This window comes from Mizuhopecten yessoensis, unplaced genomic scaffold (genome assembly GCF_002113885.1).
Source record: "Mizuhopecten yessoensis strain PY_sf001 unplaced genomic scaffold, ASM211388v2 scaffold3453, whole genome shotgun sequence".
Lineage (NCBI taxonomy): Eukaryota > Metazoa > Mollusca > Bivalvia > Pectinida > Pectinidae > Mizuhopecten > Mizuhopecten yessoensis.
Window position 1 is genome coordinate 406,515 of NW_018405052.1, and position 27,056 is coordinate 433,570.

A 27,056-nucleotide genomic window follows, 5' to 3' on the forward strand; every position below is an offset into this window, starting at 1 on the left:
GATTATAGTGACTGGACCATCTAAGAATAACCTAGTGGGGATTATAGTGATATACCCTAGTGGGGATTATAGGGATATACCCTAGTGGCGATTATAGTGACATACCCTAGTGGCGATTATAGTGACTAGAACATCACAGAATACCCTAGTGGGGATTATAGTGATATTCCCTAGTGGCGATTATAGTGATATACCCTAGTGGGGATTATAATGATATACCCTAGTGGGGATTATAGTGCTATACCCTAGTGGGGATTATAGTGAATGGACCATCAAAGAATAACCTAGTGGGGATTATAGTGATATACCCTAGCGGGGATTATAGTGAATGGACCATCAAAGAATAACCTAGTGGGGATTATAGTGATATACCCTAGTGGCGATTATAGTGATATACCCTAGTGGGGATTATAGTGACTGGACCATCACAGAATACCCTAGTGGGGATTATAGTGACTGGACCATCTCAGATTACGTAGTGGGGATTATAGTGACTTGACAATCACAGAATACCATAGTGGGGATTATAGTGACTGGACTATCTCAGAAAACCCTAGTGGGGATTATAGTGACTTGACCATCTCAGATACCCTAGTGGGGATTTTTAGTGACTGGTCCATCTTGGAAACCCTAGTGGGGATTATAGTGACTGGACCATCACAGATTTCCATAGTGGGGATTATAGTGACTTGACAATCACAGAATACCCTTGTGGGGATTATGGTGACTGGACTATCTCAGAAAACCCTAGTGGGGATTATAGTGACTGGACCATCTCAGATTCCCTAGTCGGGATTATAGTGACTTGACAATCACAGTATACCCTAGTGGGGATTATAGTGACTGGACCATCTCAGATACCCTAGTGGGGATTATAGTGACTTGACAATCACAGAATACCCTAGTGGGGATTATAGTGACTGGACCATCATAGAATACCCCAGTGGGGATTCTAGTGAATGACCATCACAGAATACCCTAGTCAGGATTATAGTGACTGGACCATCACAGATTACCCTAGTGGGTATTATAGTGACTGGACCATCTCAGATTACCCTTAGTGGGGGTTATAGTGACTGGACCATCACAGAATACCCTAGTGGGGATTATAGTGACTGGACCATCACAGAATACCCTAGTGGGGATTATTGTGATATACCCTAGTGGGGATTATAGTGTTATACCCTAGTGGCGATTATAGTGACAAGACCACCTTAGAATACCCTTGTGTGGATTATAGTGACTGAACCATCTCAGAATACCCTAGTGGGGATTATAGTGATAATACCTAGTGTGGATTATAGTGATATACCCCAGTGGGGATTATAGTGACTGGACCATCTCAGAATACCCTAGTAGTGATATACCTGACTAGAACATCACAGAATACCCTAGTAGGGATTATAGTGATATACCCTTGTGGGGATTATAGTGACTGGACCATCTCAGAATACCCTAGTGGGGATTATAGTGATATACCCTACTGGGGATTATAGTGATATACCCTAGTGGGGATTATAGTGATATACCCTAGTGGGGATTATAGTGACTGGACCATCACAGAATACCCTAGTGGGAATTATAGTGATATACCCTAGTGGGGATTATAGTGATATACCCTAGTAGCGATTATAGTGACTAGACCACCTCAGAATACCCTTGTGGGGATTATAGTGATATACCCTATTGGGGATTATAATGATATACCCTGGTGGGGATTATAGTGATATACCCTAGTGGGGATTATAGTGATATACCCTAGTGGGGATTATAGTGACTAGAACATCACAGAATACCCTAGTGGGGATTATAGTGATATACCCTGTTTGCGATTATAGTGACTGGACCATCTCAGAATACCCTAGTGGGGATTATAGTGAAATACCCTAGTGGGGATTATAGTGATATACCCTAGTGGGGATTATAGTGATATACCCTAGTGGGGATTATAGTGATATACCCTAGTGGGGATTATAGTGATATACCCTAGTGGGGATTATAGTGATATACCCTAGTGGGGATTATAGTGATATACCCTAGTGGGGATTATAGTGATATACCCTAGTGGGGATTATAGTGATATACCCTAGTGGGGATTATAGTGATATACCCTAGTGGGGATTATAGTGATATACCCTAGTGGGGATTATAGTGATATACCCTAGTGGGGATTATAGTGATATACCCTAGTGGGGATTATAGTGATATACCCTAGTGGGGATTATAGTGATATACCCTAGTGGGGATTATAGTGATATACCCTAGTGGGGATTATAGTGATATACCCTAGTGGGGATTATAGTGACTAGAACATCACAGAATACCCTAGTGGTGATTATAGTGATATACCCTGTTGGCGATTATAGTGACTGGACCATCTCAGAATACCCTAGTGGGGATTATAGTGATATACCCTAGTGGGGATTATAGTGATATACCCTAGTGGGGATTATAGTGATATACCCTAGTGGGGATTATAGTGATATACCCTAGTGGGGATTATAGTGATATACCCTAGTGGGGATTATAGTGATATACCCTAGTGGGGATTATAGTGATATACCCTAGTGGGGATTATAGTGATATACCCTAGTGGGGATTATAGTGAAATACCCTAGTGGGGATTATAGTGATATACCCTAGTGGGGATTATAGTGATATACCCTAGTGGGGATTATAGTGATATACCCTAGTGGGGATTATAGTGATATACCCTAGTGGGGATTATAGTGATATACCCTAGTGGGGATTATAGTGATATACCCTAGTGGGGATTATAGTGATATACCCTAGTGGGGATTATAGTGATATACCCTAGTGGGGATTATAGTGATATACCCTAGTGGGGATTATAGTGATATACCCTAGTGGGGATTATAGTGACTAGAACATCACAGAATACCCTAGTGGTGATTATAGTGATATACCCTGTTGGCGATTATAGTGACTGGACCATCTCAGAATACCCTAGTGGGGATTATAGTGAAATACCCTAGTGGGGATTATAGTGATATACCCTAGTGGGGATTATAGTGATATACCCTAGTGGGGATTATAGTGATATACCCTAGTGGGGATTATAGTGATATACCCTAGTGGGGATTATAGTGATATACCCTAGTGGGGATTATAGTGATATACCCTAGTGGGGATTATAGTGATATACCCTAGTGGGGATTATAGTGATATACCCTAGTGGGGATTATAGTGATATACCCTAGTGGGGATTATAGTGATATACCCTAGTGGGGATTATAGTGACTAGAACATCACAGAATACCCTAGTGGTGATTATAGTGATATACCCTGTTGGCGATTATAGTGACTGGACCATCTCAGAATACCCTAGTGGGGATTATAGTGAAATACCCTAGTGGGGATTATAGTGATATACCCTAGTGGGGATTATAGTGATATACCCTAGTGGGGATTATAGTGATATACCCTAGTGGGGATTATAGTGATATACCCTAGTGGGGATTATAGTGATATACCCTAGTGGGGATTATAGTGATATACCCTAGTGGGGATTATAGTGATATACCCTAGTGGGGATTATAGTGATATACCCTAGTGGGGATTATAGTGATATACCCTAGTGGGGATTATAGTGATATACCCTAGTGGGGATTATAGTGACTAGAACATCACAGAATACCCTAGTGGTGATTATAGTGATATACCCTGTTGGCGATTATAGTGACTGGACCATCTCAGAATACCCTAGTGGGGATTATAGTGATATACCCTAGTGGGGATTATAGTGATATACCCTAGTGGGGATTATAGTGATATACCCTAGTGGGGATTATAGTGATATACCCTAGTGGGGATTATAGTGATATACCCTAGTGGGGATTATAGTGATATACCCTAGTGGGGATTATAGTGATATACCCTAGTGGGGATTATAGTGATATACCCTAGTGGGGATTATAGTGATATACCCTAGTGGGGATTATAGTGATATACCCTAGTGGGGATTATAGTGATATACCCTAGTGGGGATTATAGTGATATACCCTAGTGGGGATTATAGTGATATACCCTAGTGGGGATTATAGTGATATACCCTAGTGGGGATTATAGTGATATACCCTAGTGGGGATTATAGTGATATACCCTAGTGGGGATTATAGTGATATACCCTAGTGGGGATTATAGTGATATACCCTAGTGGGGATTATAGTGATATACCCTAGTGGGGATTATAGTGGAATACCCTAGTGGGGATTATAGTGATATACCCTAGTGGGGATTATAGTGATATACCCTAGTGGGGATTATAGTGATATACCCTAGTGGCGATTATAGTGATATACCCTAGTGGGGATTATAGTGATATACACTAGTGGCGATTATAGTGATATACCCTAGTGGCGATTATAGTGACTAGACCATCTCAGAATACCCTAGTCGAGATTATAGTGATATACCCTAGTGGGGATTATAGTGATATACCCTAGTGGGGATTATAGTGATATACACTAGTGGGGATTATAGTGATATACACTAGTGGGGATTATAGTGACTGGACCATCACAGAATACCCTAGTAGGGATTATAGTGATATACCCTATTGGCGATTATAGTAACTGGACCATCTCAGAATACCCTAGTGGGGATTATAGGGATCGGACCATCACAGAATACCCTAGTGGGGATTATAGTGACTAGAACATCACAGAATACCCTAGTGGGGATTATAGTGATATACCCTCGTGGCGTTATAGTGATATACCCTAGTGGGGATTATAGTGATCGGACCATCACAGAATACCCTAGTGGGGATTATAGTGATATACCCTAGTGGCGATTATAGTAACTGGACCATCTCAGAATACCCTAGTGGGGATTATAGTGATATACCCTAGTGGGGATTATAGTGATATACCCTAGTGGTGATTATAGTGATATACCCTAGTGGGGAACACTCAGATGGACATAACTTCTCCAAACTTTCCTTGTTGGGATAATACTTATAGGGTTTGTATTATCTAACAACTTCGCTAATAACAGATTAATCAACCAAGTAACAGATTCTTCACCCTAGTTACTTATTTGATCTCTCTTGTAACAAATTCATCACCCTATTAACAGATTCATCACCCTAGTAACAGATTTGATCATCCTTGTAACAGATTCATCACCCTAGTAACATATTCATCACCCTAGTAACATATTTGATCACCCCTGTAACAGATTCATCATCCTAGTAACAGATTTGATCACCCCTGTAACAGATTCATCACCCTAGTAACAGATTCATCACCCTAGTAACATATTTGATCACCCCTGTAACAGATTCATCACCCTAGTAACAGATTTATCACCCTAGTAACATATTTGATCACCCCTGTAACAAATTCATCACCCTAGTAACAGATTCATCACCCTAGTAACATATTTGATCACTCCTGTAACAGATTCATCACCCTAGTAACGGATTCATCACCCAAGTAACATATTTGATCACCCCTGTAACAGATTCATCACCCTAGTAACAGATTCATCACCCTAGTAACATATTTGATAACCCCAGTAACAGATGTGATCACTGGGATATTGTTACCTTGTAATTTTTCTAGTGGGGATATTAGTGATGGTATCACCTCAGAATACTTCTAACTAGAAAAGTTTCGAACTTCAGAACTCTCCTTGAAGGATAACAAGGAATTCAGTGTGGGATACTTTGGACTTCAGTGTGGGACAATAAGTACCTCAGTGTGGAATAATAAGTACTTCAGTGTGAGACAATAAATACTTCAGTGTGGGATTATAAGTACCTCAGTGTGGGATAATAAGTACCTCAGTGTGGGATAATAATTACTTCAGTGTGTGATTATAAGTTCCTCAGTGTGGGACAATAAATACTTCAGTGTGGGATAATAAGTACTTCAGTTTGGGATAATAAGAACCTCAGTGTGGGACAATAAATACTTCAGTGTGGGATTATTAGTACCTAAGTGTGGGACAATAAGTACCTCAGTGTGGGATAATAAACACTTCAGTGTGAGACAATAAATACTTCAGTGTGGGATTATAAGTACCTCAGTGTGGGACAATAAGTACCTCAGTGTGGGATAATAATTACTTCAGTGTGTGATTATAAGTTCCTCAGTGTGGGACAATAAATACTTCAGTGTGGGATAATAAGTACTTCAGTGTGGGATAATAAGTACCTCAGTGTGGGACAATAAGTACCTCAGTGTGGGATAATAAGTACCTCAGTGTGGGATAATAATTACTTCAGTGTGGGATTATAAGTTCTTCAGTGTGGGACAATAAATACTTCAGTGTGGGATAATAAGTACTTCAGTGTGGGACAATAAGTACCTCAGTGTGGGACAATAAGTACCTCAGTGTGGGATGATAAGCACTTCAGTGTGAGACAATAAATACTTCAGTGTGGGATTATAAGTACCTCAGTGTGGGACAATAAGTACCTCAGTGTGGGATAATAAGTACCTCAGTGTGGGATAATAATTACTTCAGTGTGGGATTATAAGTTCTTCAGTGTGGGACAATAAATACTTCAGTGTGGGATAATAAGTACTTCAGTGTGGGACAATAAGTACCTCAGTGTGGGACAATAAGTACCTCAGTGTGGGATAATAAGTACTTCAGTGTGGGATAATAAGAACTCTAGTGTGGGACAATAAGTACTTCAGTGTGGGACAATATGTACCTCAGTGTGGAATAATAAGTACTCCAGTGTGGGACAATAAATACTTCAGTGTGGGACAATATGTACTTCAGTGTGGGACAATAAGTACTTCAGTGTGGGACAATATGTACCTCATTGTGGAATAATAAGTACCTCAGTATTGGATAATAAGTACTTCAGTGTGGGACAATATGTACCTCATTGTGGAATAATGAGTACCTCAGTATTGGATAATAAGGAACTCAGTGTGGGACAATAAGTACCTCAGTGTGGGACAATAAGTACCTCAGTGTGGGACAATAAGTACTTCAGTGTGGGACAATAAATACTTCAGTACCTCAGTGTGGGACAATAAGTACTTCAGTGTGGGACAATGAATACTTCAGTGTGGGACAATATGTACCTCATTGTGGAATAATAAGTACCTCAGTATTGGATAATAAGTACTTCAGTGTGGGACAATAAATACTTCAGTGTGGGACAATATGTACCTCAGTGTGGAATAATAAATACTTCAGTGTGGGACAATATGTACCTCAGTATTGGATAATAAGGAACACAGTGTGGGACAATAAGAACCTCAGTGTGGGATAATAAGTACCTCAGTGTGGGATAATAATTACTTCAGTGTGGGACAATATGTACCTCAGTGTGGGATAATAAGTACTTCAGTGTGGGACAATATGTACCTCAGTGTGGGATAATAAATACTTCAGTGTGGGACAATATGTACCTCATTGTGGAATAATAAGTACTCCAGTGTGGGATAATAAGTACTTCAGTGTGGGATAATAAGTACTCCAGTGTGGGACAATAAGTACTTCAGTGTGGGACAATATGTACCTCAGTGTGGGATAATAAGTACTCCAGTGTGGGACAATAAGTACTTCAGTGTGGGACAATATGTACCTCAGTGTGGGATAATAAGTACTCCAGTGTGGGATAATAAGTACTTCAGTGTGGGACAATATGTACCTCAGTGTGGGATAATAAGTATTCCAGAGTGGGATAATAAGTACTCCAGTGTGGGATAATAAGAACTCCAGTGTGGGATAATAAGTACTTCAGTGTGGGACAATATGTACCTCAGTGTGGGATAATAAGTATTCCAGAGTGGGATAATAAGTACTTCAGTGTGGGACAATATGTACCTCAGTGTGGGATAATAAGTATTCCAGAGTGGGATAATAAGTACTTCAGTGTGGGACAATATGTACCTCAGTGTGGGATAATAAGTATTCCAGAGTGGGATAATAAGTACTCCAGTGTGGGAAAATATGTACCTCAGTGTGGGATAATAAGTATTCCAGAGTGGGATAATAAGTACTCCAGTGTGGGATAATAAGTACTTCAGTGTGGGACAATAAGAACCTCAGTGTGGGATAATAAATAATTCAGTGTGGGACAATAAGTACTTCAGTGTGGGACAATATGTACCTCAGTATGGAATAATAAGTACTCCAGTGTGGGACAATAAGTACTTCAGGGTGGGACAATATGTACCTCAGTGTGGGATAATAAGTACTCCAGTGTGGGATAATAAGAACTCCAGTGTGGGACAATAAGTACTTCAGTGAGGGACAATAAGAACCTCAGTGTGGGATAATAAGTACTTCAGTGTGGGATAATAAGAACTCCAGTGTGGGACAATAAGTACTTCAGTGTGGAATTATAAGTACTCCAGAGTGGGACAATAAGTACTTCAGTGTGGGACAAGAAGTACTTCAGTGTGGGACAATAAATACTTCAGTGTGGGACAATATGTACCTCAGTATTGGATAATAAGGAACACAGTGTGGGACAACAAGTACCTCAGTGTGGGACAATAAGTACTTCAGTGTGGGACAATAAATACTTCAGTGTGGGACAATAAGTACTTCAGTGTGGAATTATAAGTACTCCAGTGTGGGACAATAAGTACTTCAGTGTGGGACAATAAGAACCTCAGTGTGGGATAATAAATACTTCAGTGTGGGATAATAAGTACCTCAGTATGGGACAATAAGTACCTCAGTGTGGGACAATAAATACTTCAGTGTGGGACAATATGTACCTCAGTGTGGAATAATAAATACTTCAGTGTGGGACAATATGTACCTCAGTGTGGAATAATAAATACTTCAGTGTGGGACAATATGTACCTCAGTGTGGGATAATAAGAACTCCAGTGTGGGACAGTAAGTACTTCAGTGTGGGACAATATGTACTTCAGTGTGGGACAATATGTACCTCATTGTGGGATAATAAGTACTCCAGTGTGGGATAATAAGTACTTCAGTGTGGGATAATAAGAACTCCAGTGTGGGACAATATGTACCTCATTGTGGGATAATAAGTACTTCAGTGTGGGATAATAAGTACTTCAGTGTGGGATAATAAGTACTCCAGTGTGGGATAATATGTACCTCAGTGTGGGATAATAAGAACTCCAGTGTGGGACAATAAATACTTCAGTGTGGGACAATAAGTACTTCAGTGTGGGACAATAAATACTTCAGTGTGGGACAATATGTACCTCAGTGTGGAATAATAAGTACCTCAGTGTGGGATAATAAATACTTGAGCGTGGGATAATAAGTACTCCAGTGTGGGACAATAAGTTCTTCAGTGTGGGATAATAAGTACCTCAGTGTGGGATTATAAGTAAATCAGTGTGGGACAATAAATACTTCAGTGTGGGACAATAAGTACTTCAGTGTGGGACAATAAATACTTCAGTGTGGGACAATAGGTACCTCAGTGTGGGATAATAAGTACTTCAGTGTGGGATAATAAGTACTTCAGTGTGGGATAATAAGAACTCCAGTGTGGGACAGTAAGTACTTCAGTGTGGGACAATATGTACCTCAGTGTGGAATAATAAGTACCTCAGTATTGGATAATAAGTACTTCAGTGTGGGATTATAAGTACCTTAGTGTGGGATTATAAGTACTTCAGTGTGGGATAATAAGTTCTTCAGTGTGGGACAATAAGTACTCCAATGTGGGACAATAAGTACTCCAATGTGGGACAATAAGTACTCCAATGTGGGATAATAAGGACTTCTAAACTCTCCTTATAGGAATTGTACTCAAAGGGGATTTACTACCTCATACTCACTAAAATGGGTGATAAACAGGGTTTTTTCTCACTTTATAATACACTAATTAATGACAAGGGTTTTATCACCTCATATTTCTTATATACAGTATATTGGGGATTGGAGATATAAGGGGCTTTATCAAATAAGAACTTTCACTGTGGGGATAATAGGGATTTACCAACTCATAACTCTATTGGGGATAATAGGGACTTCATCATCTCAAAACTCTTACTGTAGTAAGGGATAATAGGAAATAAACACAGAACTCATACTGTAGGGAAAACAAAGACTGAACTCAAACTCTCACAGCTCTTAATGTGGGGAGAACAGGGATTTAACTTAAAAAAAATACACTTTTGGGATAATATGGAACTAACTTAGAACTATCACCGTAGGAATAAGGACTTAACTCAAAACTCTCACTGTAGGAATAAGGACTTAACTCAAAACTCTCACTGTAAGGATAGGGACTTAACTCAAAACTCTCACTGTAGGAATAAGTACTTAACTCAAAACTCTCACTGTAGGAATAAGTACTTAACTTAAAACTCTCACTGTAGGAATAAGGAATTAACTCAAAACTGTCACTGTAAGGATAGGGACTTAATTCAAAACTTTCACTGTGGGAATAAGGACTTAACTAAAAACTCTCACTGTAGGGATAAGGACTTGACTTAAATCTCTCACTGTAGGAATAGGGACTTAACTCAAAACTCTCACTGTAGGGATAATAGGGACTTAACTCAAAACTCTTACTGTAGAGATAATAGGGAATTAATCATCTCAGAACTCTCATGGGACTGTACCACCTCATGGGTCTCAGTGTAGGGATAATGGTTTACCTTGAACTCTCATGATCACTGTAAGGATAATAAGGGCTTGACTAACAACTCTCACTGATGGGATAATAGGGTTTTAACTAAAAACTCTCACTGATGGAGTAATAGGGCCTTAACTCAAAACTCATACTGTAGAGATAATAGGGACTTAATCATCTCAGAACTCTCATTGTGGGTGATAATAGTTGCTGTGCCAACTAATGAGTCGTTGTTGGGGGTGTCACCGTAATAATTCTCATTATTGGGATGAAAGGGACTTCATCACCACAGAACACATTGTGGGGATCATATGGACCTGATATATATAACACTTATTGTGGGGGTGTACCATCTCAGATCTCTGTTATTAGGTATGATATGGATTTGATTACCTCATAATTACCCTTGAGAGACTAATAGGAACTGAACTTCTTGAAGGGTGTGTGATGGGACTTGAACTCGCCCTGTGGGGGATAAGAGGGACTTGAATTTCTCTATAATGCAGTAGAACTTTCCCAGGATATACTCGTTATTAAGGAGTCCAGCCTCTTCCGACCTGTGCTATGATTATCTCTGATACACTTTGACACCAGGCATTTGTCTTAATTGTGTGCTTCTCGGTATCAGTAACAATACTTTATCTAATAGACAGCTCGCCTGACAGGACCTCCCATCAAAGCTGTTGACACAACCCATTACTTATCTCTCTTGATTTATATTGCAGCATTAAACATATTTTATTTATAAAATTTATTTATATCTTTTGAGTCATAAAAATCTTGAATCCCTTTTTTTTACTTCTTATTTTGAAGATGATATGGTGACAGTTATCACCTAAAAAAAGATTTTAAAAAGATTTTATAATTTTTTGCAACCTTATCAAATTGTACATGGGACAATATGAGGGAATGTTATCGGTTTAAAACCGTTAGTCTAGATTATTTAATTTACACAGGGAATATCTTACCTTGTGTACATGGACATGAGGGAGTCTGTCGAGCCACTCGCTTTCGGTTGCCTGGTTTAGTAGACAAACTGTCAAAATGCTACAAGGAAAATACAACAGGAAAGTCAAGATTACATACACATATCAGAATGTTTCTTAACAGTGAACCATCTCCTCATCTTTTAAAGTCTATATTTATTTTTTACTAAAAAAGAAAAAAATTATTGCCAGATACTTCGGCAAAACAACCAATGTTTCATAAACATTTTTTTATGAAAAGCACATCTTTCCTTTTCATTTTCCCCATAACACCACATTCCATCAATTTGTCCGTGATTTCAATATTGGCCTATACTGATATGCTACATACCAAAGCTACTACAATATGCTACACAGGTTTTCTTAATCGACAGAAAATTCGACCGGTAAACACACTCGTAAAGATACTTGTCTGCAGGGTATCGGCTGGACCGAGTCTGGATTGAATGTGTAACATTCATGGAAGAAATAACCTACTTTATAAAAAGATTTACCGTCTGATAATCCTCAATGTAAAACTAATGTTGTAAACGTGATTTTATCATAAAATGTCTTTATAAAACTTTTTAGAAGTAATTTTAAAATTATTATGTTTATTTACTTGATATGTTAAATCTACTTACCTTTTTCATTTCTATGTCCACTCTTGTTTTCACAATAGTTTCAATATTTCTCTCGTTATTTAAGCGATCATCCTCGAGTTTTGCCACCCGAGTTTGTAACAGAACGAGAGTTTGGTGATAGGAAGCCAGACTCCATAGCAAGTAGCCGGTGAGGGAGACCAGCAGGGCTGCCACAAAACATGATACAACTAACGCACTGCAACGAGAGCACTTCACAGATTTCTTTTTAACTCCATCCGTTCTATGTTTCTCCATTTTGAAAGTAATTGTAAATCCCTGAATCCCAAAGCGAAAGTTGCAGGTAGATGGCCTTACATCATATGTGACAGGTAGCGCGGAGAAGCACGTGTGTGTAGCAGTGTTGTCAGTATTATCACTGCGAGTGTATCTACAGGAGCGCGCCGTCAGTTCTGGGGCAGTACCACGGCAGGGAAGCCCGTCGTCCCCGCATCAGTAAACACGGGTACCCGCGCCCTACCTGTTTCGTCTCACCCTACCTGTGTCGGCAACATTCTGTTAACCTCAATATTTTCCCGGATTATTTTTTCCAAATTTTATTTAATTTCTGTGTAGTTTTTATGAAAACACCAATGAGCAGAGTTTCATCTTGGTATTATAGTTACCGTACTTGGATTTAGAGAGTTGCGCATATAACGTATTTCAAGTGTTTTCATAACATATAAGATATGCATTGCAACGTATATGCACAGTTTTTGACCCACTTTTTGGAATTTACGGAATTTCTGTATCAAGATTATATTTCCTTTTGGATGGAGTGTATGGGACTGTGTTTGGATGCGGACGGGATAGAGACGTCCCTATGTACACAACACAAATGTAATTGTTTTCTTTTGGCAAATGTCATCACTATTTGTTTACAAGTCGGTCGAGGCAAACAAAATTGTGGTACGACATGGGCATTGATTGGAAGCTGCCACTGATTACACTCGTGGACGAACTGAAACTGAGCAATACACATTAAACAGCTACAGTCCCTATTACTGGGGAACAGCGGTTACACCAAGTAAAACCCCTATCCTAAACCATTTGTTAAAGCGTCGGGATTGACATTTATCAACCTTTCCATGTTGTAGAACCTGGAGATTTCCCCTACGCATCACACCAGTGTACTACAAGACCCCCCTTCCTCCGGCCCCCATTCATAAGAGAAAGGGGTTGGGAAAATGCTACACTGACCGTCAGGTTCTGAGGGAAAACCGCCACATTGAAATGTTACGGTTGGTAGAAGGGTGGTGATAGATACATCGGTGACCATCGAATACCTTTACATGTTTATTTTTGGTACGCTATGGTGTGGAATTGACATTCACTTAAATACTACATTGAGGTTGACACATTCAGAATATGAATTCTGGTTGAAAGTATCGTACACGTCTGACCCATACTATGTTTTGAGTTTCTGATCTATCGATGACTATTCAAGACCAATTAGGGTACATTCCCTACTATATCCAAAACGCCTTCTCCTAAGCAAGATTTAGTAGTTTAAAGCGTGGCTCGCTTGTTTGAGTTACACAGGCTAAAGACGCATGTGTACACTATCGTAACCACACGTGTAAAAAGTCGCAATTATATCAACACATGTGTCGAGTAAGCCGCCCTAGTTGGTAGTTGAAGTCGTTAAACACGTGTAAAGTCTCGTTATTAACGGTACTCTACCACACGTGTAAGATAATTGTCTGTACTAAAGCAAAAGTAAAAAAAAAACACGGGTGTCAGGGGCGGGTCCAGGTGAGGGCGTAATGGGCGTACGCCCCCTTTTCAAAAAAACAACAACAAAAACTATCGTAATCTGCTAATATTGTATTGAATATGGCAATTTATCATATTCATTAATTAAACACATACTCTGATTTCTTTTTATACTGCTTCCCCCATCCGATGGGTGATCCGTATTTTTTTTTTTAGCAAAAAAAAGGTTCAAAAAAATTGTTTGCCTCGCTCCGCTCGGCGAAATTTTTGATTCTACGCCCCCTCTTTCAAATATCCTAGAAACGCCCCTGGGTGTATGTGTTAAGTAAGTGTCAGTAGTTAAACACTAACTACGTCTGTGTAAAGTACGTGTCAGTAGTTAACACTAACTACGTATTTGTTAAGTAAGTGTCAGTAGTTAACACAAACTACAACTTTGTTAAGTACGTGTCAGTAGTTAACACTAGCTACGTCTTTGTTAAGTAAGTGTCAGTAGTTAACACAAACTACAACTTTGTTAAGTACGAGTCAGTAGTTAACACTTACTTCGTATGTGCTAAGTGCATGTCAGTAGTTAACACTAACTACGACTTTGTTCAGTACGTGTCACTAGTTAACACTAACTACGTATGTGCTAAGTGCGTGTCAGTAGTTAACACTTACTACGTATGTGCTAAGTACGTGTCAGTAGTTAACACTAACTACGACTTTGTTAAGTACGTGTCAGTAGTAACGCACTAACTACGACTATGTTAAGTACGTGACAGTTGTTAACACTAACTACGTTTAGGTTTAGTACGTGTCAGTAGTTAACACTAACTACGTATGTGTTAAGTACGTGTCAGTAGTTAACACTAACTACGTATGTGCTAAGTACGTGTCAGTAGTTAACACTAACTACGACTATGTTAAGTACGTGTCAGTAGTAACGCACTAACTACGACTATGTTAAGTACGTGACAGTTGTTAACACTAACTACGTTTATGTTAAGTACGTGTCAGTAGTTAACACTAACTACGTATGTGTTAAGTACGTGTCAGTAGTTAACACTAACTACGTATGTGCTAAGTACGTGTCACTAGTTAACACTAACTACGACTATGTTAAGTACGTGTCAGTAGTTAACACTAACTACGTATGTGTTAAGTACGTGTCAGTAGTTAACACTAACTACGTATGTGCTAAGTACGTGTCACTAGTTAACACTAACTACGACTTTGTTAAGTACGTGTCAGTAGTTAACACTAACTACGTATGTGTTAAGTACGTGTCAGTAGTTAACACTAACTACGTATGTGCTAAGTACGTGTCACTAGTTAACACTAACTACGACTTTGTTAAGTACGTGTCAGTAGTTAACACTAACTACGTATGTGCTAAGTACGTGTCAGTAGTTAACACTAACTACGTATGTGCTAAGTACGTGTCAGTAGTTAACACTAACTACGACTATGTTAAGTACGTGTCAGTAGTTAACACTAACTACGTATGTGTTAAGTACGTGTCAGTAGTTAACACTAACTACGTATGTGCTAAGTACGTGTCAGTAGTTAACACTAACTACGACTATGTTAAGTACGTGTCGGTAGTAACGCACTAACTACGACTATGTTAAGTACGTGACAGTTGTTAACACTAACTACGTTTAGGTTTAGTACGTGTCAGTAGTTAACACTAACTACGTATGTGTTAAGTACGTGTCAGTAGTTAACACTAACTACGTATGTGCTAAGTACGTGTCACTAGTTAACACTAACTACAACTTTGCTAAGTACGTGTCAGTAGTTAACACTAACTACGACTTTGTTAAGTAAGTGTCAGTAGTTAACACTAACTACGTTTAGGTTTAGTACGTGTCAGTAGTTAACACTAACTACAACTTTGTTAAGTACGTGTCAGTAGTTAACATTAACTACGACTATGTTAAGTACGTGTCAGTAGTAACGCACTAACTACGACTATGTTAAGTACGTGTCAGTAGTTAACACTAACTACGTATGTGTTAAGTACGTGTCAGTAGTTAACACTAACTACGTATGTGCTAAGTACGTGTCAGTAGTTAACACTAACTACAACTTTGTTAAGTACGTGTCAGTAGTTAACATTAACTACGACTATGTTAAGTACGTGTCAGTAGTAACGCACTAACTACGACTATGTTAAGTACGTGACAGTTGTTAACACTAACTACGTATGTGTTAAGTACGTGTCAGTAGTTAACACTAACTACGTATGTGCTAAGTACGTGTCACTAGTTAACACTAACTACGACTTTGTTAAGTAAGTGTCAGTTGTTAATACTAATTACGTATGTGTTAAGTAAGTGTCAGTTGTTAATACTAACTACGTATGTGTTAAGTACGTGTTTGTTAAGTAAGTGTCAGTAGTTAATACTAACTACGTATGTGTTAAGTAAGTGTCAGTAGTTAACACAAACTACAACTATGTTAAGTACGTGTCAGTTGTTAACACTAACTACGTTTAGGTTTAGTACGTGTCAGTAGTTAACACTAACTACGTATATGCTAAGTGCCTGTCGTTGATTAACACAAACTACAATTTTGTTAAGTACGTGTCACTAGTTAACAATAACTACGACTTTGTTAAGTAAGTGTCAGTAGTTAATACTAACTACGACTTTGTTAAGTACGTGTCAGTAGTTAACACTAACTACGACTTTGTTAAGTAAGTGTCAGTAGTTAACACTAACTACGTATGTGTTAAGTGTCAGTAGTTAATACTAACTACGTATGTGTTAAATAAGTGTTTGTTAAGTAAGTGTCAGTAGTAAACACTAACCAATCTCACGTGCTCGTTCAGTTTCTGTGGTAGAGCCTTGACTGATGATTGAAATGTCAGGGAATCCTAACCTCACAATTTGTTTAGAAGTCCTGCGCCAAACAAGCTCGTATCAGTTTCAATGCATCTACGTTTGTAAATCTTGAATGATTGCAATGGCAATATTTCACAAACAATCCGATCTAGTTACGTTGCTGTCTAGGGTAGGCTTTGTCTGACTTACAAGGATGCTATCTTGTGATGACTTTAGCTAAAGAGCGTTCTCTCGAATGAGGGTTCTGACTAGTGATAGTTTTGTTTTGTGTAGTGAGGGTTCTATTTAGGGAGGGTTCTGACAATTGGGGGGGTTTGTCTGTAATGAAGTTCATGTCTATACAAGTATTTTTTTAGTGTCTTGTGAGGGTTTCGTATTGGGAAAATGAAGGTTCTGTTTTATTAGAGAGAGCGAGAACTCTACTTGTCTGATATCATTGGCTCTGTCCTGTGAGGGTTCAGTCAAGTGTAGTCCAGGTGTGGGTTGTCCTAAAGGGTTAATTTTTGTTTAAGCAAGGACAGGGTACAAATTCCCTTCTTGGGTTATTGCTAGACTATGTGGTGTCGTATTGCTGGAAAATCAACAATTAACAAACAATGGCACTCCAATAGAATATCCTCCCATCTTGTCCCTGATATTTACCGTCCGGACCGAGCCCGGGTAGTTGGAGAGACGCCGAGAATGCACTAAATTTCTTTTGTTGACTGCCACGAACCAAACCATACTCATTTGCAGACTGATACCCACCCAGTATCTCCCATCAAAAGCCCCTCGACAATTTACGATTTTGGCGAGCGGTGTGTGCACCACACTGCAATCCTGCGGTCGCTGTTTAGATAGAACTGTCTGGCCAGACCGAGCGATGTAGTAACAATACCTGCTCCCGGATATTACACAAGATAAAACTCCAGAAAAGTATTAGTACAGAGCAGCGGGTTCGTAGTTGAGTTAGTTTTGGCTGATATAAATGTGGAATCTTGGTGCATGACGAATACAGATGTGGCTTTTGGGGAACTGTCCAAGCAATTGGCAGCTAGTGTCATGAGGACCAACCTAGCAACCTAAGACGGGAGCAAAATCTTCACAATGCCTCTCCTATATTACAAATAGCGATATGCACCGTTCCTATGTTTTTAAGTGATTCAAGATTCGACTGACGTCATAAGGACCGTATCAAACAACAATCTGTATTAGTGTATACATGTAATCCTATGACGCCAATGGAAAACTGGTCAATATCCGTCTCACTGTTTATCTTGGTATTATTTACGGACATATAAGCCTTCGTCCGTCAACCAACGTCCCTCCATCGCCAACTTCCGGCTGACCACTAACTTCCGTCCGCCAACACCACGGACGATGGTGGTGATACGATGACCACACCTACTGATTGATTGGGAGGGTTGTTACGGAGCATTGGTACCACATTGTTTCCATTTAATATGGATAAACTTCAACTTTCTCATCACTAGTTTTTATTTCGTTGTCTCATTCTGATTATTTTGAAGACACAGTGCTGGAGCTGGGCGCCGTAGCGTTGCTAACCATGCGTCGGTATGCCTGGCTTATCTCTCCAGGGACACAGTTCATGTGGTAAAATACAGCCACGGAAACCAGATATTTCAAAGGAAGATTAAAACTTAACATGACGAGCGAAATATAATCGTGTAAAATAAAATGCAATATTTCAACTTCTTGGCTAAAAATACGCTGGAATGATAATCCGATGGCGAAGAAGTAAGAAGCTCGGCGTACACGTCATGTCGCTGAAATAGGAACCTATTAGTGATATATTGTTATATAGTGCAATTCGTAAACATATACAGATATATTTCCTGCGTGTTACTTGAGGGTATGGGATGGTACTTGAAAGTGAGGCTACTTGAGGGTGAGGGCAAAGTGTGGTACTTAAAAGGTTAGGGTACGTATTGGATAGTATTTGAAGATTAGGGTAGGGGATGGTACTTGAGATTGGGGATATGGGATAGTATTTGAGGGTGAGGGCATTGGAGGGTAGGTGAGGGTATGGGATGGTACTTGAGGTTGGGGATATCGGATGGTATTTGAGGGTGAGGGCATTGGACGGTAGGTGAAGGTATGGGATGGTACTTGAGGGTGGGATATGGGATGTTACTTGAGAGAGAGGCCATTGGAGGGTACTTGAGGGTAAGGACATGGGAGGATACTTGAGGGTGAGGACATGGGAGGGTACTTGAGGGTGTGTGATGGTATAAGAGAATGTGGTAAAATACTTAATGCATTTTTTTAGCTGACCTGATACACGAGGATGATACTACCTTACAAGAGGTTGATACGACCATGCACCATAATTATACATTTCTCCATCTTTAGGCCGATTAATACCAACATTATTGATGAAATCAAATATTTGAGGAATACATTTGTGCGTCATTTCCTGTACCAAAGAATAAGCTAGATGGACGTTACTTGGAACAGTCGTTGACTTTCGCCGTTGAAGAAGGTCATGCGGCCGAAATATTGGGACTTAGAGTGACATTTGTTCTATATTACTTTTCTAAGATTCCTGTTTTTATGTTATTACTGTTTAATTAACGTTATTACTGGCTTCCAGATTTTTCACGTATGCCAGAGAGTTGATTACCTTATTTTAATTACTTTTTTCTCATATGAAATATCCACTTACTATTTAAACTTTTGCAAGAACAATCATCATAAATTTTATTTCTTATCAGGAATGAAATGGGCGCTGTGTGATTAATAAAACGGAATTCTGTGTTTTAATATCTAAAGTAGGTTCATAAGTATGTTTTAGGTAATCTTTACCATGCTGTAGTGAACTATAGAACTATCACAACCATTCCACTTTCTATCGTACATTATAAACCACTAACAAGTGTATGATCAGGTCTATATCCTTACCCGGTATAGTATGAAGAATGCCAACCTGACAGTAAATTGTCAGACAAGAGGAGGGAAGTCTAATCGGTCTTGTTTTACAGAGTGGCGTATCCCAAGGGTGATGATTCTGGTTTGTTCTCTAAATACATCACCCACTCCTAACTCTTACACAAACCAATAACAGTATCTCCAACGTTTGAGTCACGAACTTTTATAGTAGTCTAATCCTAGGTTAAAGGTAAATCTCCGCAAATTATATAAGACCCATTGCCAAAAGTTTGGGGCATATAATACTGTCAAAGTTAAATTGTGTACGTTCAATCTCCAAATCAAGCGCCAGAAATTCAAAATTGTTATTTAAATGTCAAAAACGCTATACCGAGCTGCTTACAAAATATGAGTCCCCTACGTGACTGGGTATATTAACATTGGTGAGCCTATCTTGTCTGACGTGTTTGATTCTATGGCTGGACGTGTTGCTCTTGTAGACGCCGTCTCCAATGGGTCAGTCTGAGGTAGGACATCTTGCTACTCATAATCTTTTGAGGTTGGATTTCCATGTTGCCCTCGATATCATGTGATCATCAGAACGAAGGTTGATCAAAACATGAAACATGATAGAAGTTTTCGTGATTTGTCAATTCTATTCTGATAGATGTGGCTCATGTTTTGCTCATCTTCGCGTGAGTACAACATGCTATCACTCATCTACACGTGCTTTATCAGAAATGGGAAGGCACGCACGCACCTACCCGCCAATTGCTACGTCCATCCGAGAGGTGCGGTCACTGACGTGTGGGAACGTGATTATCCGCCCGTACCGCGAGCAATTTCTGGGATGTTATTGTTTTGCACTTTGTAATATTTACAGTACTGACGTGATGTAATTTTGTGAGAAACAAAGACCACCGTACAGGATAGAGCAATCCTTGGAAGTTCACACCGAGCCACAAGCCAGTGCCAACAACTGCTAACTGTACTACCTAAGACCAACGGTTAAGCATATAGCCACTAGCTGACCGTACAACCATGGCCACCGGTTAAGTATTTATAGCCAATAAATAGTGCCACTGGTTAATTATATAATAATATCCACCAGCTAACTGTACAAGTAAGTACAGCTACTTAAGTATATATGTCCACCAGCTAACTATATAAGTACGTACAGCTACTAAAGTATATATGTCCACCAGCTTACTGTACAAGTAAGAACAGCTACTTAAGTATATATGTCCACCAGCTAACTATAGAAGTACGTACAGCTACTTAGTATATATGTCCACCAGCTAACTGTAGAAGTAAGTACAGCTACTTAAGTATATATGTCCACCAGCTAACAGTACAAGTAAGTACAGCTACTGAAGTATATATGTCCACCAGCTAACTGTTACCTATACCAGTTATGGTCTTCAGTTAAGTACATATAACTACCAGTTACCTATACCAGTTATGGTCTTCAGTTAAGTACATATAACTACCAGTTACCTATACCAGTTATGGTCTTCAGTTAAGTACATATAACTACCAGTTACCTATACCAGTTATGGTCTTCAGTTAAGTACATATAACTACCAGTTACCTATACCAGTTATGGTCTTCAGTTAAGTACATATAACTACCAGTTACCTATACCAGTTATGGTCTTCAGTTAAGTACATATAACTACCAGTTACCTATACCAGTTATGGTCTTCAGTTAAGTACATATAACTACCAGTTACCTATACCAGTTATGGTCTTCAGTTATGTACATATAACTACCAGTTACCTATAAAAGATAGGCCCACCAGTTAAATATAGTTAGCCACTAGATTATGTACATACAGCCACTAGCCTGTACACGTTATTGCCTCTTGTTTAATACATCTAGCAACCAGTTATCTGTAAGGACGTCAGTTAAGAACATATTGCCACCATTTATATATACAAGTGAAAAGAACCACCGGTTGCCTGCACAAGTAGGTCATGGCCACCGGTTAATACAAATAGCCATCAGTTACCTGTATAAGTTAATTGGGTTACCAGACACCATTAAAAGACAATATTAGTATGCAGAGTCATTTTGCATTTGTAAAAATATCGTTGCAGGATTTATAACTCATTAAAATTTTGTTTAAAGTAAAAAAAAAACATTAAGAGATCGTTATGATAAGAACGTTTCTCTCCTTTTCCACCTAGTTTTGTTACCAGCTGTCTCTGCAAGTGTAACAACTAGTTTCGTTTACTCAACAATGTATTCTGTCTTAATATGTAGTTGTTACTTTCTTGAAGTACAGATTTTCAATATTTATCACACATTGATATCCTTAGCCGTTGATTCAATCATTCAGATAACAGACAGTACAGGTATTCCGCAATGTATTTAAGATAATTCATTTTTATATGATGAAACATAAATGTTGTAACTTGTGTCTGGGAGCGGTTGTACGACTTAGTTCTATGTTATAGGCCTACTTCTGATCTGGTAAGGCCGTACACCAGCCCTCAGATAACGCCGTAGATTTATGTAAATCGGGGCCAAGAAGCTCTGAAATATCTGTCTTCTTTCATTCAAGATTTTGACGGCACGCGCATCCTGCGTTCATCGGAGACCCCATTTCATGTAAGTTATGGCAAAGGAAACATGGGAAGCGAATATTGCGTAACCAGTATGAATGAAACGTTACACCTAACAGATACTACCTATCACAAATATATATGTCAGCGGACGCCCAAACAAAAATCACAGAAACTTGATTTTTTGTTTTATTTTGTTAAACGCCCTATTAAAAGCCAAGGTCACTTAAGGACAAGCGTTCATGGTGTATGTATGTGTTTCTAGAGGCAGATATGTTTTTGTGTTTGCCTCCATGTGATAACGCGGATCTGATGTTGGCTTTAGAGTGCTACCTCACTGAAATACAATGTCGAAGGCATCCAGTATCCAGTACTCCATCCTATCACATCACTGATAACAGTAATACCAACCCAAGGTTTGGTGTGTGTATTTAAGCAAACTACACCTTAAGCGTGTGTGCATATTTTGTATTGAAATGTCTGCATAATATTCGAATAAACGAGTATAGATTGACCTGATGAAACTGACAGATCGACAGTTAATAACGGTTCCTTTGTATCCGATTAATAACTGGGTTTTTTTCAAATATGAGATAATCATTTATTTCGGACTAGGCAGGTTCGGTGAATTCTACACGGCGAAGAAATGTTCCAAAACGATGTCCGACATCTGGGCCAAAGCCAGAGATCAACACCGTTTCCGTGATCATGTGCGCAACCGGAGTCATCCTAACACGATACGGGAACTTGGTCACGCGAGGTTTGTCATTGTTACGTAAACACTGTCACCACAGATGTGCAAGCATGCGTTCAGCCCGTGTGATTGGTTCTGTCGCTTGTGACCCCTGTCCCTGGGCCTGCATCCGGGGTGTCGGATGACGGCGTGGCAGGCCGATTCAGGGACGGCGATGATGTGGTAACCCAATCAGAGACGTCCCGGTCGTAATGGGTCGGTGCGACACCAGAGGAATGACAATGCAGGTCATTATTTAACTCGGAGCACGGTGACATAATGGTGGCATAGAGCTGTGCACATCGACTGGTTGGCAGGACAAAGCTTGGAGACTCCAGTAAAGGGCTGGTGTAGTTTTGGGAGATATACGTCATTGGATAATTTAACGACGCCAGTTGTCCTCGTATAAAAGAGGTCTAACTGCAATGTTTTTCTCGTCTACAAATAAAATCTCCTCACTGATCCTTCACAAGATACCCACTATCCGATCGTTACGATACCATTATTCATGTGCTTGTGACAGAGGCATATAAAGCCATATACGTCTCTGCTTATGATGACCGGGACGTCTGTTTCTAGGACCCAAACTTGATACGAGGAATGCACGTGTTTTATGTGTATTGTTTGGTAGACAACATTAAGTTGATGGACCATAGTTTAAAAATGAAATCACAAGAAATTCCGATGTATTTTGGCTTTTAATGCCTGGAGCCGGTATCTTTGAAATTGGAGAAAATTGGTCACTAGCATTCCTATTTGAATTTTGTATCCATTCGAAAAATAAAGTTTCTTTATGATCGTTCACTACTTCGGGTAACTTCTAATAAACCCGTAGCCCGTATATAGTGTGTCTCCCACATAGGTACTTTAAAAGTGAGTTGGCACGATATGTAGACAAAGAAGACAAATACACCAACATATCGTCCCTAGCACACGTACTTTAAAACCAAACAAACCCGATTATTGAGAATGAATAAGCGATACCACGAACTCGGATAATCTAATTCCGTGGCGATACCAATGCAAGGATTCAATGGGTAATATCACCAATTCCAAAATAGAAGATTCTGTGAAAATAGCAAGTGAAATTGGTTTATCAGAGGAATGTTCATGCAATCCTGTCTTTAAAAAAAACACTTACTTGTATCAAGGACAGTATATAGCATTATACGTCCCTGCTTGTATACAGGTCCCACATAGATTTTGAATAGATGAGAGTTCTTCTCCATGATCGATGCTGGTCGAGTTTGATTCAAGGGAGACAACTCTTATATAATGCCAAAGTCTACCCCAAGATTTATAGGTTAGAGAAAAAATTCTCTTCATTAGTTATTCAATAAATAATATTGAATATTCTAATCCAAAAATAAATCATGCACACAAATATTTCCGTTGGTTTTATTGAAAATATATTGTTCACTTTGTATAAAATCACGTTAATATACAACCTGTTATTGAATGATAATTGAGAAATATTCACAACATGTTGGGTTAAATATGACATTTCTGATTCGAAATATGTACATATGAAAGTTGAGATAATTTAATCACTTAAGATGTATATAATAGAAAGATAAGTAGAAAATAAACTTTTCTATTCAATAATTACAGTAAGTCAATACATGGAATTCTAATTCAGAAGATGACGTATGTTCAAATAATTTTGATTTGAATTGATGGTTTCAGTTTAATGTTTTCCAAAGTTGAACTGCTAAAACTAGTGAAATAGTTAGGAAACAAGCACTAAAGCATGGTCAGGAACCATATCACGATTACAAGGCATTAACCATAAGTTTGATATTCCCTGAACAAAAGATTTAGATCGAACACACATTTTTTGCTCGTGTGTCTGTAAAGTGGGATGCCGATAGTTTTCCTTGGCAAGTGAAGGTTTTGTATTGTATGATCCGCACTTCTATACATGGCACTTTTAGATTACCAAAAACTTAATGAGAATCCTTATGACATTCTCTTTACTCATTGTGTACAAAACATACATTATTTACATCATTTCTTAGTAAAGATTATGTATATAAAATATGACAAATATAAAAAAAAAATCAGAAGATGAAAAAGAAAGGATACTGCATTTGATTGACGATTCTATAAAATGAATTTGGTATTTACATATGTACATCTATACAGGTATTACAAAATGGAAACGAAAAATGGATTATGTAAATCTACACACTGACTACCCCTAATGTGTTCCTGGGGAAAGCTACGTAATTTGATAATGATAATTGTACTAACATTGATGATTATGACTGGATGTGAACTTTTCAAAGATTACAATCAGATAATCACACAGTGAATCCTGTCTCAACTCTATTACAGATTTCTATTATTAATACAGAAATGTATACAGTATGACCTAACATAAGATCTGGTGTATACAGGTTTCTTGTACATAGAAATGTTTACAATGAGACCTAGCATAAGATCTGGTGTATACAGGTTTCTTGTACATAGAAATGTTGACAATGAGACCTTACATAAGATCTGGTGTAAACATGTTTCCTGTACATAGAAATGTTTACAATGAGACCTAACATAAGATCTAGTTTGCACAGGTTTCCTGTACACATTGGAACCCAGCGTAAGATCTGGTCCCAGGCTCATGAAATGAACTTTTAAAGTCTAAAATTATCTTAACCTTTGACAGCCTATCAAAAATAAAGTCATGAAAAGTGATGTCATACGATATTGGTTAAGTAAAAACAGAAGTTTAAGATTTTTACAGTGGGACCAAACATGACATCTAGTTTATACAGGTATCTTGTACATAGGAATGTGTACATTGGGGTCAGCACAACATCTATATGGACTTGGCTGACACCAACAGTTAACTGGCTTCTACACTTCATCAGATTCAATGCAGATATATGATTAATATGATATTAACTTATTATCATATATACATACATAGTAGAAAATCAATGTTATCCATAAAACAGGTATATATGCCATTACAATGCTGGAAGAAATCCCATAAAAATAAATGTGATGATGTACTCATGATTTCTATTAATGACACTTTCCTGCGTAATAATGAGATTGTGTGTATGCATCCAAATAGCTGATATATCTCCCCAATTACAATGTATAATGGTGTGTGACGGGGCCCAGAAATTGCATAGTTGACAGATATAGGCCCTTAGTACAACATATTTAAACTACAGCTGTAAGTAGTCCTTTTTTCACCGTCAGATAAATCATAATGCACCCAATTTATAAGAAAAGAAAGCCAGCACAAGGGAGGTAAGTAGTGTCCATTTCGTCCAAAGCGAACTTGCCTCATTGCAATCATCGGCAGTGCAGGTGTACACACAGGCTCTGTACATACGATCATGGTCAGGGTAAAAAATGTCCTGACATTGATCACCAAGATCACGGGAGCTACAGAATCGGTGAGTCCCGACAACACCTGTAAAGACACAAATAAAATCTTACATGTATGCTCCATTATCTATACACCATGACACAGGAGCTGCAGAACCAATAAATATTGATCTCTTAAAAATACCAAGTGGAGCTAGATATCAAGGTTATATGAACTAGATATCAAGGTTATAGGAGCTAGATATCGAGTTTATAGGAGCTAGACATCAAGGTTATAGGAGCTAGATATCAAGGTTACAGGAGCTAGACATCAAGGTTACAGGAGCTTGACACCAAGGTTATAGGAGCTAGACATCAAGGTTATATGAGTTAGACATCAAGGTTACAGGAGCTTGTAACCAAGGTTATAGGAGCTAAATATCAAGGTTATAGGAGTTAGACATCAGGTTATAGGAGCTAGACATCAAGGTTATAGGAGCTAGACATCAAGGTTATATGAGTTCAGCATCGAGGTTACAGGAGCTTGACACCAAGGTTATAGGAGCTAGACATCAAGGTTATAGGAGCTAGACATCAAGGTTATATGAGTTAGACATCAAGGTTACTGGAGCTTGACACCAAGGTTATAGGAGCTAAATATCAAGGTTATAGGAGCTAAATATCAAGGTTATAGGAGCTAAATATCAAGGTTATAGGAGCTAGACATCAGGTTATAGGAGCTAGACATCAAGGTTATATGAGTTAGACATCAAGGTTACAGGAGCTAAATATCAAGGTTATAGGAGCTAGACATCAAGGTTATAGGAGCTAGACATCAAGGTTA

The 27,056-nt window shown here is 38.7% G+C and overlaps 1 protein-coding gene across 12 annotated transcripts in view; it reads right to left on the bottom strand.

Annotated features, from left to right (window-relative positions):
- The window catches only part of LOC110447513 (collagen alpha-1(XXV) chain-like), a 113,138-nt gene extending 100,298 nt beyond the window's left edge, over positions 1–12,840 (bottom strand). For 4 of the 12 annotated variants that reach the window (XM_021493265.1, XM_021493261.1, XM_021493264.1 and 1 more), the window contains exons 1-2: positions 12,177–12,828; positions 11,536–11,614 (exon numbers count right to left, since the gene is read on the bottom strand). In XM_021493265.1, coding sequence (XP_021348940.1) covers positions 11,536–11,614; positions 12,177–12,431 — 334 coding nt within the window. In that variant the 5' untranslated portion in view covers positions 12,432–12,828. Of the gene's footprint in view, positions 1–11,535; positions 11,615–12,176 lie in introns of all 12 variants that reach the window. The other 8 variants (XM_021493268.1, XM_021493269.1, XM_021493263.1 and 5 more) reach the window with 7 other exon arrangements.
- Positions 12,841–27,056: the final 14,216 nt, after the last annotated feature.